This window comes from Hyla sarda, chromosome 4 (genome assembly GCF_029499605.1).
Source record: "Hyla sarda isolate aHylSar1 chromosome 4, aHylSar1.hap1, whole genome shotgun sequence".
NCBI classification, from domain to species: Eukaryota; Metazoa; Chordata; class Amphibia; order Anura; family Hylidae; genus Hyla; species Hyla sarda.
Genome location: NC_079192.1, coordinates 99,621,166 through 99,637,113, shown reverse-complemented (window position 1 = coordinate 99,637,113; position 15,948 = coordinate 99,621,166). Strand labels below are relative to the sequence as shown.

At 45.9% G+C, this 15,948-nt stretch overlaps 1 protein-coding gene and 1 non-coding gene across 4 annotated transcripts in view; both read right to left on the bottom strand.

Annotated features, from left to right (window-relative positions):
* Window positions 1–582: 582 nt before the first annotated feature.
* Window positions 583–15,948, bottom strand: part of LOC130368296 (uncharacterized protein HI_0077-like) — a 33,991-nt gene continuing 18,625 nt past the window's right edge. For 2 of the 3 annotated variants that reach the window (XM_056571739.1, XM_056571740.1), the window contains exons 11-12: window positions 9,001–9,105; window positions 583–617 (exon numbers count right to left, since the gene is read on the bottom strand). In XM_056571739.1, the coding sequence (XP_056427714.1) occupies window positions 588–617; window positions 9,001–9,105 (135 nt within the window). In that variant the 3' untranslated portion in view covers window positions 583–587. Of the gene's footprint in view, window positions 618–9,000; window positions 9,106–9,912; window positions 9,997–15,948 lie in introns of all 3 variants that reach the window. The other variant, XR_008892404.1, reaches the window with a different exon arrangement.
* LOC130268105 (U2 spliceosomal RNA) lies at window positions 14,389–14,576 on the bottom strand. Its single transcript, XR_008843474.1, has one exon. It is a non-coding gene; the product is annotated as a U2 spliceosomal RNA (small nuclear RNA).

Here is a 15,948-nt window from a genome sequence, read left to right as displayed (position 1 = left end):
AAATGCATTGCTGTCTGAGATGGTGCATTTTCAAATGGTCCTAGCGCTCCAGCCGGATTATACAAATGTGTGGAATATTCACCCGTGTTCTCCAGGCAGACATTCTGTACATTTTTGTCAGTGTGAACAACCCCGCCTTATGGTGCTCCGGTAAACCGTGTAAAAGTTGTTTGAAGGGGTTATCCTTGAATAAAAAAACAAAACAGAGCTAATTTCTTCCAAAAACCGCTTCTCATCTGTTGGGTGTCCAGGTTGGGTGAGGTTCTTCAGCTCCGTTCCATTGAAGTGAATGGAGCCAAGTTGTAATGCCACACACAACCTGGGGACAGACGGACGTGGAGCTGTTTTTCTATTCCTGGATAACCCCTTTAACATAACCGTGTGCAAAACATTGAGACATTTATTAAAACACTAACTGACTTTTTGGCATAAAACTTCATTAAGGAAAAAGAGTTTAGAAGCCATTCTTCATTCTCCTGTGTAAAGAAATGGAGTACCAGTCATTGTGAAGAAGCAGCAGGAGGCAACTGTGCTTTAGAATAAGCACAAATATCCAAGTTTACTTATAGCAATGACAAAGGATTCTTTCAGGATGGTTTTACTAAGGGAAGATACCACTGCAAGAAAAGAAAACAACAGTTATATACTGGTAACCACAAATAAAGGCCACTGGTAATTTAGGATCATGTCTGATTATACTTAAACCAGTGTTTTCCTAATAGTGTCCCTCCAGCTGTTGCAAAACTACAACTCCCAGCATGCCCGGACAGTCTTTGAAGTTTTGCAACAACTGAGACACACTGTGTGAAAACACTGCCTTCAACTCTGCAGCAACTTAAGAGCCAGAGAATAAAGCCTACTGTATTTCTTTAAACAATTGTAACAGCAATGTATGTATATATACACAAATATATATGTGTACATATACAGTCATGGCCGTAAATGTTGGCACCCCTGAAGTATTTCTCTCAGAAAAGGATTGCAGTAACACATGTTTTGCTATACACGTTTATTCCCTTTGTGTGTATTGGAACTAAACCGAAAAAGGGAGGGGGAAAAAAAAAAAAGAAAAGTGGACACAATGTCACACCAAATTCCAAAAATGGGCTGGACAAAATTATTGGCACCCTTAAAGGGGTATTCCAGGCAAAACCTTTTTTTATATATCAACTGGCTCCGGAAAGTTAAACAGATTTGTAAATTACTTAGATTAAAAAATCTTAATCCTTCCAATAGTTATTAGTAGAGATGAGCGAACTTACAGTAAATTCGATTTGTCACGAACTTCTCAGCTCGGCAGTTGCTGACTTTTCCTGCATAAATTAGTTCAGCTTTCCGGTGCTCCAGTGGGCTGGAAAAGGTGGATACAGTCCTAAGAGAGTCTCCTAGGACTGTATTCATCTTTTCCAGCCCACCGGAGCACCTGAAAGCTGAACTAATTTATGCAGGAAAAGTCAGCAACCGCCGAGCCGAGAAGTTCGTGACGAATCGAATTTACTGTAAGTTTGCTCATCTCTAGTTATTAGCTTCTGAAGTTTTCTGTCTAACTGCTCAATGATGATGTCACGTCCCGGGAGCTGTGCATGATGGGAGAATATCCCCATAGGAACTGCACAGCTCCTGGGACGTGAGTCATCAGAGAGCAGTTAGAAAGAAAACAACAACTCAACTTCAGAAGCTAATAACTATTGGAAGGATTAAGATTTTTTAATAGAAGTAATTTAATAATCTGTTTAACTTTCTGGAGCCAGTTGATATATAAAAAAAAGTTTTGGCCTGGAATACCCCTTTAACTTAATATTTGGTTGCACACCCTTTGGAAAAAATAACTGAAGTCAGTGGCTTCCTATAACCATCAATAAGCTTCTTACACCTCTCAGCCAGAATGTTGGATCACTCTACCTTTGCAAACTGCTCCAGGTCTCTCTTATTGGAAGGCGCCTTTTCCCAACAGCAATTATAAGATCTCTCCACAGGTGTTCAATGGGATTTAGATCTGGATTCATTGTTGGCCACTTCAGAACTCTCCAGCGCTTTGTTACCATCCATTTCTGGGTTGTTTGTGACATATGTTTGGGGTAATTGTCCTGCTGGAAGACCCAAGATCTCGGACGGAAACCCAGCTTTCTGACTCTGGGCTGTACTGTGAGACCCAAGATCTGTTGGTAATCCTCAGATTTCATGATGCCTTGTACACATTCAAGGCACCCAGTGCCAGAGGCAGCAAAACAATCCCAAAACATAATTGAACCTCCACCATATTTCACTGTAGGTACTGTGTTCTTTTCTTTGTAGGCCTCATTCCGTTTTCGGTAAACAGTAGAATGATGTGCTTTACCAAAAAGCTCTATCTTGGTCTCATCTGTCCACAAGACGTTTTCCCAGAAGGATTTTGGCTTACACAAGTTCATTTTGGCAAAATTTAGTTTTGCTTTTTTATGTCTCTGTGTCAGCAGTGGGGTCCTCCTGGGTCTCCGTCATAGCGTTTCATTTCATTTAAATGTCAACGCATAGTTCGCGCTGACACTGATGCTCCCTGAGCCTGCAGGACAGCTTGAATATCTTTGGAACTTGTCTGGGGCTGCTTATCCACCATCCGGACTATCCTGTGTTGACACCTTTCATCAATTTTTCTCTTCCATCTACACCCAGGGAGATTAGCTACAGTGCCATGGGTTGCAAACTTCTTGATAATGTTGCGCACTGTGGACAAAGGCAAATCTAGATGTCTGGAGATGGACTCGTAACCTTGAGATTGTTGATATTTTTCCACAATTTTGGTTTTCAAGTCCTCAGACAGTTCTCTTCTCCTCTTTCTGTTATCCATGCTTAGTGTGGCGCACACAGACACACAATGCAAAGACTAAGTGAACTTCTCTCCTTTTTATCTGCTTTCAGGTGTGATTTTTATATTGCCCACATCTGTTACTTGCCCCAGGTGAGTTTAACCTGTTGGGGACGAAGGGCGTATGCATACGCCCTTGCGTCCTGGTACTTGAGGACGAAGGGCGTATCCATACGCCCGTGGGAATTTCGGCCCCCGCCGCGCGCCGGGCGGGGACCGGGCCGGGGTGACTGCTGATATCTATCAGCAGGCACCCCGTGCAAATGCCCAGGGGGGTCATTAGACCCCCCCATGTCGGCGATCGGCGCAAATCGCAAGTGAATTCACACTTGCGATTTGCGCTGATTCCGGGTCATTACGGGTCTATGGTGACCCGGTGACCCGGAATAGAAGGGGGATCGCGGGTGTCTAAGACACCCACGATCCCCCTCAAGCGATAGGAGTGAGGTGGCATGGGTGCCACCCCTCCTATCTCTGCTATTGGTGGTCTAGACGCGACCACCAATAGCAGCTCAGGGGCGGAGGGGTTTACTTTCGTTTTCCTCATCCTGCCCTCCCACAATAGGCGGGGCAGAACGGGGAAAACGAAGAGGAGCGGCGCCGGAGTCCACTTACCCCTCCGGAGGCAGCGGAGCGACGGGGATCGGCGGCGGCGACGGAGATCTGCGGCGGCGTGCGGCAGAAGAGGACGGCTCCCGGATGCGACGGAAGCCGGTGAGTAGTTGCATAGCAACATCTAGAGGGCTACAGTCTGAGACCACTATTGTGGTCTCTAGACTGTAGCCCTCCAGATGTTGCAAAACTACAACTCCCAGCATGCCCAGACAGCTGTTTGCTGTGTGGGCATGCTGGAATTTGTAGTTTTGCAACAGCTGGAGGTCTGCAGTTTAGAGACCACTGCACAGTGATCTCTATACTGCCCTCTAGATCTTGCAAAACTACAACTCCCAGCATGCCCACACATCTGTTTGCTGTTTGGGCATGCTGGGAGTTGTAGTTTTGCAACATCTGGAGGTCCACAGTTTGGAGATCACTGTTCAGTGGTCTCTAAATTGTAGCACTCCAGATGTTGCAAAACTACAAATTCCAGCATGCCCACACAGCAAACAGCTGTCTCGGCATGCTGGGAGTTGTAGTTGCGTACCTCCAGCTGTTGCATAACTACATCTCCCAGCATGCCCTTCTGTGATCAGACATGCTGGGAATTGTAGTTTTGCAACAGCTGGAGGCACACTGGTTGGAAAATACTGAGTTAGGTAACAGAACCCAACTCAGTATTTTCCAACCAGTGTGCCTCCAGCTGTTTCAAAACTACAACTCCCAGCATGTACTGACAGACCGTGCATGCTGGGAGTTGTAGTTTTGCAACAGCTGGAGGCTCACTGGTTGGAAAATACTGAGTTAGGTAACAGAACCTAACTGAAGGTTTTCCAACCAGTGTGCCTCCAGCTGTTGCAAAACTACAACTCCCAGCATGTACTGACAGACCGTGCATGCTGGGAGTTGTAGTTTTGAAACAGCTGGAGGTTTGCCCCCCCCCCCCATGTGAACGTACAGGGTACATTCACACGGGCGGGTTTACAGCAAGTTTCCTGCTTCAAGTATGAGCTGCGGCAAATTTTTCGCCGCAGCGCAAATTCCTAGCGGGAAACTCACCGTAACCCGCCAGTGTGAACGTACCCTAAAAACACTACACTACACTACCACCTAATAAAGAGTAAAACACTACATATACACCCCTTACACTGTCCCCCCCCCCCCCCCCCCCCCCCCCAATAAAAAAAAAAAAAACGTATTGTACAGCAGTGTTTCCAAAACGGAGCCTCCAGCTGTTGCAAAACAACAACTCCCAGCATTTCCGGACAGCCACTGACTGTCCAGGCATGCTGGGAGTTTAGCAACAGCTGGAGGCACCCTGTTTGGGAATCACTGGCGTAGAATACCCCTATGTCCACCCCTGTGCAATCCCCAATTTAGTCCTCAAATGAGCATGTGCTCTCTCACTTTGGAGCCCTGTCGTATTTCAAGGAAACAGTTTAGGGCCATATATGGGGGATCTCCGTACTCGGGAGAAATTGCACTTCAAATTTTGGGGGGCTTTTTCTCCTTTTACCCCTTATGAAAAGGAAAAGTTGGGGTCTACACCAGCCTGTTAGTGTAAAATTTTTTTTTTTTTACACTAACATGCTGGTGTTGCCCTTTACTTTTTATTTTCACAAGAGGTAAAAGGAAAAAAAGACCCCCAAAATTTGTAACGCAATTTATGCTGAGTACGGAAATACCCCATATGTGGGCGTAAAATGCTCTGCGGGCACACAACAAGGCTCAGGAGTGAGAGCGCACTATGTACATTTGAGGCCGAAATTGGTGATTTGCACAGGGGTGGCTGATTTTACAGCGGTTCTGACATAAATGCAAAATAATAAATACCCACATGTGACCCCATTTTGGAAACTACACCCCTCACGGAATGTAATAAGGGGTACAGTGAGCATTTACGCCCCACAGGGGTCTGACAGATTTTTGGAACAGTGGTCTGTGAAAATGAAAAATTAAATTTTTTTGTTTGCACAGCCCACTGTTCCAAAGATCTGTCAAACGCCAGTGGGGTGTAAATGCTCACTGCACCCCTTATTACATTCCGTGAGGGGTGTAGTTTCCAAAATGGGGTCACATGTGGGGGGGTCCACTGTTCTGGCACCACGGGGGGCTTTGTAAATGCACATGGCCCCCGACTTCCATTCCAAACAAATTATCTCTCTAAAAGCTCAATGATGCTCCTTCTCTTCTGAGCATTGTAGTTCGCTCGCAGTGCACTTGACGTCCACACATTGGGTATTTCCATACTCAGAAGAAATGGGGTTACAAATTTTGGGGGGCATTTTCTCCTATTACCCTTTGTAAAAAAGTAAAAACCAGCATTTTAGTGGAAAAATATTTTTTTTTCATTTACACATCCGACTTTAATAAAAAGTTGTCAAACACCTGTGGGGTGTTAAGGCTCACCGTACCCCTTGTTACGTTCCTTGAGGGGTGTCGTTTCCATAATAGTGTGCGATGTGGTTTTTTTTGCTGTCCTGGCACCATAGGGGCTTCCTAAATGGGACATGCCCCCCAAAAACCATTTCAGAAAAACTCACTCTCCTAACTCCCATTGTTGCTCCTTCGCTTCTGAGCCCTCTAGTGCACCCACCGAACACTTGACAAACACATATGAGGTATTTCCTTACTCGAGAGAAATTGGGTTACAAATTTTGAGAGGATTTTTTTCCTTTTACCCCTTGTAAAAATTCAAAAACTGGGTCTACAAGAACATGCCAGTGTAAAAAATGAAGATTTTGAATTTTCTCCTTCACTTTGCTGCTATTCCTGTGAAACACCTAAAGGGTTAACACACTTACTGATTGTCATTTTGAATACTTTGAGGGGTGCAGTTTTTATAATGGGGTCATTTATCGGGTATTACTAACCAGAAGACCCTTCAAATCCACTTCAAACCTGAACTGGTCCCTGAAAAATTCCGATTTTGAAAATTTTGCGAAAAATTGGAAAATTGCTGCTGAACTTTGAAGCCCTCTGGTGTCTTCCAAAAGTAAAAACTCATCAATTTTATGATGCAAACATAAAGTAGACATATTGTATATGTGAATCAATATATAATTTATTTGGAATATCCATATTCCTTATAAGTAGAGAGCTTCAAAGTTAGAAAAATGCAAAATTTTCAAATTTTTCATGAAATTTTAGCATTTTTCACCTAGAAAGGATGCAAGTATCGCCGAAAATTTACCACTAACATAAAGTAGAATATGTCACGAAAAAACAATCTCGGAATCAAATTTATAAGTAAAAGCATTCCAGAGTTATTAATGCTTAAAGTGACAGTGGTCAGATTTGCAAAAAATGCTCCCGTCCTTAGGGTCATAATGGGCTCCGTCCCCAAGGGGTTAAAGGAGCAGCACAGGGTTGAAACAATCTTATTTTTCCACAATTTTGAAAGGGTGCCAATAATTTTGTCCAGCCAATTTTTGGAGTTTTGTGTGACATTATGTCCAAATTGCTTTTTTTCCTCCCTTTGTTGGTTTAGTTCCAATACACACAAAGGTAATAAACATGTGTATAGCAAAACATGTGTTACTGCAATCCTTATCTGTGAGAAATACTTCAGGGGTAAATTTCAGGGGTGCCAACATTTACGGCCATGACTATTATATATATATATATTCAAAAAATATTGCAGTATCTTGTAATACCTTTTTTATTGGACTAACAGAATTTTGTAGAGACAAGCTTTCGGGATTCCTCCCTTTGTCAAGTCCAAAGCAAATCTTTGATAAAGCAAAACTTGATAAAGGGAGGAATCCCGAAAGCGTGTCTCTACAAAATTCTGTTAGTCCAATAAAAAAGGTATTACAAGATACTGCAACATTTTTGATTTGCATCTATTACTGGACTAATACGGCTACTAAAATTTAACACACACACACAAACACACACACACACACACACACAAACACACACACACACACAAACACACACACACACAAACACACTCCAGAATTTCTATCCATGTTACCCAGGACCAACAGAGAATTATAAATCTTTTATTGCATTTCAGGAATTGTAAATTTCTGGTAGTTCAGTCATATGGAAATTAAAGGCTGACTTATGCACTGAGACTTTTGAAAAGCCCTATCCATAAACAGCAAAGAGTGGTGGACTCAGTGTGTCTGTGTATGATATGGTTGTCGGTTCGCTTCAATGGTTTTAGTGTAATACCACATACTGAAGGAGAAATGTAGAGGTGCCAGCGATATCCTATGTAAGGGCTCGTTCACACAGCCGTCTGTCCCCGTTAATTCATGCCCGTTCTGCAATCCGTTTGATACTTTTACAAACGTCTGTAAAAGGATCCCATACCATCCAGATCAGATTTTTCTGGGATGGAACGTGTGCCATAATACACTTTACGAACAGTTGAATCAAATACAAAAATTTGCATTGAAACAGAGTATGCCATAGATGTTGTATTATATTGCTATCAGGATTTTGCAATCTTTCCAATGAGCAACCAGAAAAGACAGAAGTGCAGTACCACTATCCTCTATGGACTACTAATGCAGGAGACAATATAGCCGGCACTAACGGAACTAAGCCCCAAGGAGGAACGTGGGAATGCAGCAAGTCGGACACTGACGGTATAGACCTGTAACGGTGTTGCTCTGCCAAACTTCAACAGTAAGGTATTGAAAGAAAGGCAACAGTCACCATGCAGGAAGCTTCTTTATTCACACAACGGTGACATCAGACTGGTAACAGGCGGGGGAGCGGGGTGGAGGAGGGGTAGCCGGGACAAGTTGTTTCGTGCACCTTGCGCACTCACTCATCCGGCTAGAGGAAGTGCGCAGGGCGCACGAAACAACTTGTCCTGGCTACCCCTCCTCCACCCCGCTCCCCCGCCTGTTACCCATCTGATGTCACCGTTGTGTGAATAAAGAAGCTTCCTGCATGGTGAGTGTTGCCTTTCTTTCAATACCTTACTGTTGAAATCCTTTATGGACTGATGGTCAGCTGACCTACAGCACAGTTTTTTAGCTGGGTAGCTGGGCCAAAACCACAAACAATTTTAACATCAGCATCAAAGCTATCCAAAGCATTACTGTAAGCCTATGTTCACATGTAGCACATTTGCAAAGGATTATTTAGTGGTATACATAAGACGCAAAGTAGATGGCATTTCTGAGCACAGAAAGCAGCATCAAATTACACGTGACTTATGAGGAATTGTTCAGAGGTTTCCTGCAACAATTCTGCAACATGTGAACGACTTTTTTTAGTGCGAGAGAGGATGCTTCACTGAAAACTTCCGTGCGGACAATGATCCAACAGAGGAGCGCTGGCAAAACATTCTGGGGCTAGGACTGCTCAGAAACGTGCCATCTCCTAGACCTAGACGGCAATGCTTTTCCATGTGGACTCTGCTGAAAAAAATAGACCTGCCTATTCTTTCTGCAGCACAAACATCTGCTGCGGAAATTTAGCCATGTGTACAGCGCAGCAAAATCCCATTGATATCAATGGGGCTCTGCTGCTGTGGAATGTTTGTGCGTAATTCTAACGTGAAGACAAAAGGCTACATCACAAGTTCATGTTACCTCTTCAGACATCCCTGCTGATTGCCTGCCCTCGGTATTAAAAGGAGGTTTCAGGTATCCTCTGAAATATAATGGTACCAGCTCATGGAAAGTAGATAGGCAGTCCTAATGAGAGAAAAATTATCAATACAAATTCTATACATGGTCATTACAATATACCTATATATTTAATGTTACTAATACTAAACCCCCCTCAACAAATTGACGTATGCTTTAGTTCAACAATGCCACAAGCACAGGCCTTTATTGTGGCACACAATGTATTTTTCCCTAGAAGCAATGCTTTCAGAGAATACCCTTGCATTATATGATGTATGATGTGATGTATGCAAGTTTTATCTAGCTCATGGATTCATATGGAGTTAGAAAATAAAACCAGAGGCACAAAGCAGTTACTTATTACTGTATATGGATTGGCTATGCACATGATTCTTTTTACTGCTTTTAAAGCATTTTTTTTATATGCATCCTGATATGTACAACAGAGTTAAAGGGGTACTTCGCTGCTCAGCGTTTGGAACAAACTGTTCCGAACGCTGGAGTCGGGAGCTTGTGACGTCATAGCCCCGCCCCCGCATGACGTCTCACCCCTCCCTTCAATGCAAGTCTATGGGAGGGGGCGTGACAGCTGTCACGCCCCTCCCATAGATTTGCATTGAGGGGGTGGAGTGTGATGTAATGAGGGGTTGGGGCTATGACATCACAAGCTCCCGGCGCCGGTTCCAGCATTCGGAAAAGTTTGTTCCAAATGCTCAGCAGCTGAGTACCCCTTTAAAAAATATTGTGAAAGACAACATGTATCATACTACAAACTGTTCAGGATTTTTAGTGTGTGTGATCCAACTGCAGGGACCCTCCACTTTATCCTTGCCGTCACTCTCTATTAGAATAAAAATTAGGATATATACAAACCATCTAGAAAGCTGGCTTGCTTGTTTTTTTAGGATTTCCCTTTAGGATGGGATCACACAGCATAAAATTTATGCACTACTTTATCTGTAATACAAAAAAAGATTGCTGTAAAAAATAAAAATCTGCTTCCCCCCCCCCCCCGATTACGGACAGAAAAATGCGTAAAATTAAATAAAGTCAGCAAATTTTATCCTGTGTGAACCCGGATAAGGAGATTTTTTGTGCTTACTAATGGGTATATGCTCTTGCCACTAGGAGGCGCTGACACTAGAAAGAAAAAAGGTCGGCTCCTCCCTGGCAGAATATACCTGCCCACCGGAAGTGAGGTAATCAGTTTTGTCACAAAGCAGTAGGAGAAGCCAACCAAGACAGAAGTCCGAACGACCCCGTAAAAGAATCCTGGAAAATGAACCTGAAAAGATCATCCGGACAAAAAAAGGAAGATATGGGTGGGTGCGGTGTCTCCCAATGAAGGCTACGAGAAAGAGATTTTACGGTAAGCAAAAAAAAATCTCCTTTTCTCGGTCACTCTTCATTGGGGGACACCTTACTGACACTGGGTCGTACCCAAGCAGTCCCCTAGGGTGGGAATAACAACCCAGGGATGTGAAAATCCTATCGCCAGACGCCCGGGACAAGTAGTTTTGGGTGCCGGGCAGGTGAATTTTTCATAGATTTAGCCCTGTATCGGGCTAGCAGGGACAGCCCGACTTCCCCCTTATTTTTCCTTAATGTCGGTGTGAGGCGCAGGAGCCGATGGAAGTCTACACCTCACACCGGCGCTCAGTGTATGGAGGGGGGCGGCCTCCAGCTGATCGCAGAGTCCCCTTATCTCTCCTCCCGAAGGATGGACGGAGCTCAGAAGACACAGCAGGGTGAGAGAAAGGACGTAGACAGCTCCCAGCTCCGTGCACAGCTCCATCCCCCGCACACAGCTCTATCCCTCCCCCTCCCCCTAATCTGTCTCCACAGGACCTAATCCACCACGGGGAGGTTGCTTGTTTGCACGGGGAAAACACAGAGCAGCACATAAATGCAGCACATAAACTGGAGAAGCAGAACACCCCCCAGTAACACATAAGTCCCTATGAAGACTGAAAAATAGTGATTAAAATATTTTAAAAAGTGCGTATACATGTGAATAAGCCCCTTTCCTAATAAAAGTTTCCAATTTTCTTTAAATAAAAATAATGTACAAAAATAAACATAAGTGGTATTGCTACATGTGGAAATGTCCAGACTATTAAAATATGATGTTAATTAAACCGTACGGTGAACGGTGTAAATGTAAAAAATAGTCCAGAATTGTTCATTTTTGGTCACTTCATATGAGAAATTTTTTATAAGGTGATCAAAAAGTTACATCTACACTTTTCTGGGCTTGCCTCGGGTGTAAAAGGAGCTACAGCTCTCCGGCCGCTAATAGCCCGGCATACTGCGATCACCTATTAAACCATTAAATCACCGCTGTCAGCAGTGTCTAAAGGAATCTTATATCCATCCCTGTTGGTCTAGTGTGTGGGGGGGGGGGGGGGGATCAGACTATTTTGGTTGAAATTATTTCATCTACCAGGACAAGTGGATTTTCTTGAGGGACAAGTAGATTGTGTTCCACTTTAGTCCCTTGGACAAGTATTTTTTTATTTCCACACCCCTGCAACCACTGGAAAAAAGGGGAATCAGTCAGAGACCGAACTCACTCGTCTGTCAGGCTCACTGACAAGACCCCAGGCCAGAGAAAACAGAGGCCCAGAAACTAAGCTCTCGGAAGATCCTCCATTTCTGGAGATGGGCTAGGACGTCAAGGAAAGGGACAGTCGCATGCTGAGACTAAATCTACGGTCCATAAAGATAGACAAGAAAAAAGGTTGACTAGGAAGCCAGCCAGGCCAGAACCTTCCCGGGAGATGGTAGAAAATCAACCCCAAGGAACAGAGAACCAGACAGAGGGCTAGCCCGATTGGAAAACAAAAATGGAAAAGGGCACAACCAGAGGACCCATCCAGATTTTACCGATTCCAGAGAACATGGCAGAAAAAAAACACTAGGTAGAGCAGCGTACGCATGATCAGAAAGTGAGCTCCGAAGGTGGAAACCAGAAAAACACTGTAAAAAAAGGGGAAACCAGCTCTAGAGAGGGCTGCAGCAAAAATCCAAACATCTGGTGACCCAAAACCCCTGTCTCAGGGGCCCACCATGAGCACCTAGAAGGCAAAAGTAGCTCGATAGGTGTAATCCGGATGATCAGAACACCCCCCATCCCAGGAGTACATGGGCCCCGAAGGAGACAGACACGGGAACTGGGAGCTCCTGAATAACCTGGAAGAGGTACACGGAAGTATACATGGCCAAGAAGGAGCGGAAGACCCTAAAAAGGAGCCTCTCAGAACACCAAAGCGGCCAACATGGGAAGTTGGAGGTGCCTGCAGCACCTGGAAGACTTGTACCTGAAGGGGAAGGAAAACCGAACGGTCGCGACACGCTCCGGGAGACAAACTTCTGTGTCGAAAAGAGCAGAAGTGTGGTACAGAAGGACTGCCCACAATGGAATCACTAAGGCCCAAAGAACCAGGAGGGGCAACCGAAAAAGGAAGGCATGCCACAGCAGTCTAGGATAGTGTCCAATACAAGGAGACTAACCAGAATTGGACCCTAGCGGCCCGAGGAGACCAGAGCACTCCAAAGCAACATCCCGTCAGGACGGAACAGAGGGAAAAAACAAAAAACAGAAGTGAACCCAGCAGAGACCCCCCGTACGGGGCACAGGGAGGTCACTCCAGGAAACTGTGGAGACAGTGTTGCACAATCAACACCGTCAAGGAGAAATCCCAGGGAGATTGCGTCAAAGGATGAGGAGAGCAATTGCAGGACCCAAACAACAGGCAGTGGATAGACTGGCCGACGCTGAGCCATATATAGAGTGCGTAAACTCCTCAAACAGAGGAGAGTGCCAAGGATGCAGGAGTAGCAGTAGATAACCAAAAATAGGAGGAGAGAGAGCATCATCTAAGCAGAAGATAGCGCCAGTTAGACCAAAAGAATAACTAGTGTTTGAGGTGTCTAAAACATAACTTTTAATGTACTGAGTAAAATCTCCAAAGTAATTAGTGTAAATGTGCTCATATAGTAGTATATGTCCCGTAAATAATAGAGCTGTTAAAAATATTTCTCATTTAACAATATTTTTAAACCAAGGGTGCTCATTTGTTTGATATCGGCACAACCTTTATCACTTTAGCCTCCTTGATCATACCAAAGGATGGCTAATTCCCCTCACCCGACACGTTTCTGTCGCCCGTTTGGCGACGTCCTCAGGGGTGATAGCAAAATATATAAAGTAAATGACATATAAAGTACAGTAAGAATACCAATGTCCTATATGCTCATAAAGAATTTATAAAACATAGACCATATGGGTCCCGTGAAGCCTGCTGTCAGTGGTGATCCATCTATCATTCCACTGGCACACGGTTTAGAGGCTTCTAGGAATGTATAACCGCAGCGCTCACTCCCGCAGTGGCGAAGAGGCCGGCTGACTTCCAGCCCAGCGCGCTGACGCTGGAGACGCTGGAGATAAGGGAAACACAGTCAGATAGCAATAACTGGGCCCATTGATGCCTGTGGAAAGGAAGTGAAGCCGAGAAGCCATGAATAGAATTCCCAGACACCCTGGGAGATCGGGGGGAGACTTAGGAGCTGTGGATGGTATCTCCTCCGCCCAGCATAGGGTCCATAGGACACGCCAGGTCACTCCACCGGACACCGCGCACTAGCAGTGAGGTACCAGAACTGCAACCATAGACACTTCAGCCCTTGAAGAAGCAACAGGCGCCAGAGAAAACCATGCAGACCACTGTCTGGCTTACTGGTATGGGTCCATGTAGACAACGGTGCACTCCAGCGGTCACCTCGCACTAGTAGTGGGGTACCGGAAATTCAGCCGCAGATACTTCAGCCTTTGGAGAAACGTCATGCTGCAGAGAAACCATGCAGACTACTATCTGGCTCACTGGTATGAGTCCATGTAGACAACGGTGCACTCCGGCGGTTGCCTCACACTGATAGTGGGGCCGCGGATGCGGCAGTTGTGAGAAGAGTGACAGGTGACACTACTGTCTGGCCCAATGAGAGCAGGTGCAATCCATGGGCACTGGACATGGGATCCGGGACAGCAGCCGTGGATGTGGCATCCTGTGGAGGAGGGAATAATGTATGTACACGTCAAGAACACCTGCGGACACGGCAAACATGTCCTGGCGACCGGTGGTAGAGGAGAAAACAGTCCTGACCGGAACCCCAGTATGAAATCCCTGGCACGACCCGACACACTGAGTCACGTATGCCTCAAACAGAGTGAGAAACCTGGAGAATGCAGGAATGCCAGAGGCATATCTCCACTGACTCAATGCAGTGTGTCATATCAGGGCCCATACAAAGGGGGCCCAACAAAAAAAAAGGGGGCCCAACAGATTTTATTTTTGGTGTACTGTACTCAAAGATACCACCATAGCGGGTCAATGTATGGGGCAACGGAAGCAAGCTTCCACATCTGCCCACAAACTGAAAAATCCATGTACAATATGGTCCACGAATAGGGGAAGTATCAGATTAAACTGATAAGAACCTACACTGCACTTGATCTTAGTCAATAGGCCGGAAGTGAAAGATAACCCAGGTTAAGACTGCAATTTTTGTGTTCCCAGGGGTCACAAGGGTGCTAGGAAAAGAAGAAGGCACAATCCAATTATGGGCCACAAGAGTGCGCCAACCCCCACTAAATGGTCTTAAAGACCAGCTATGCCCACTCCCCCACCTCCAAAAGAGCGATCAGCCAGGGTGGGGAATAGAACCCCACTATACTAATGTAAGGGGGGAGATATACACCGAGACCCTGTCAGAAACAATGCCTGCCGGCACCTGTGAGGGGAAGGACGGCGGAGCTATGTCTTCTCCTAACTAGGAGGCTGCGGGAGAGAGACGGGTTCCGCTCTGAGGGAGAAAGGACGGGGGGAGGGGGGGGGGGGGGGTAGCTACGCTCCGTGCCCCTCCGGCAACAGGAGAGGGAAAGTGGTGCCCAGCTGGGAAGGAGCCCGCAGGCTGGAGGACTACGGTCCATAAAACCAGGGAGTCAGAGGAAAAAGCCGCTGACGTCCCTGGTAATACCAATGAACCCTGCAGCGCGCCGAGTCCGGGGGGGGTTCGCTGCGGGGAGAAGAGGGGCGGAGCTAAGCTCCGTAGTATCGGCCCAGACCCTTCCCTGTCGGGCGCGGCAAAGGCAGCGCCGCCAGAGCAGGGAGAGAGTCAGCCCGACCTTGACTCTCAGGATCCAGCTCTGAAGTAAGAAGAGGGTGGAGTTACCTGCCTCCATAATGGCTCCCGCCGGCTGGCATGGCGCCGGAGGAGTGGAGCCGAGACTGTGGTAAAATAAGTACAGGGAGGCTGCCCCAGAAATGGCAGGTTAGACTACCAGTGGGAGTCCTGACCCCAATAAGGATAGGCCAATTACCCCCCCCTAGCCAAAAGAGATATTAACCCCTTAAGTCCTGTGCGGGGAAGGGGAGGGAACATACTCACCCGACCATCTGCATATACTCGCCTATCTTCACATACTCACCTAGAGATGTCTTCAGACAGTTTTTTAGTCACCTGCATCACGTCAGGCTGCGACAGCGGGACAAGCAGGGAAAATAGGGGGACCTGGACCCAAGGTGCAACCCCAAGGACTGGCCGTTGGCGGGAAGGGGTTAACTGTGCATTCTTTAATGTCCCGTGTCCCTTAGCTGCATATGGGGAACAGGTAGCGCCATGCTCCTGAACCCCCACCTGAAAAAGGGAAACAAAAAGGTGTCTTGCCTCCTAGCTGACACTAGCTAAAACTGATTACCTCACTTCCAGTGGGCGGGTATATCCTGCCAGGGAGGAGCCAACCTTTTTTCTTTCTAGTGTCAGCACCTCCTAGTGGCAAGAGCATATACCCATCAGTAAGGTGTCCCCAATGAAGAGTGACCGAGAAATAGAGTTTAAAAGCAATAGACA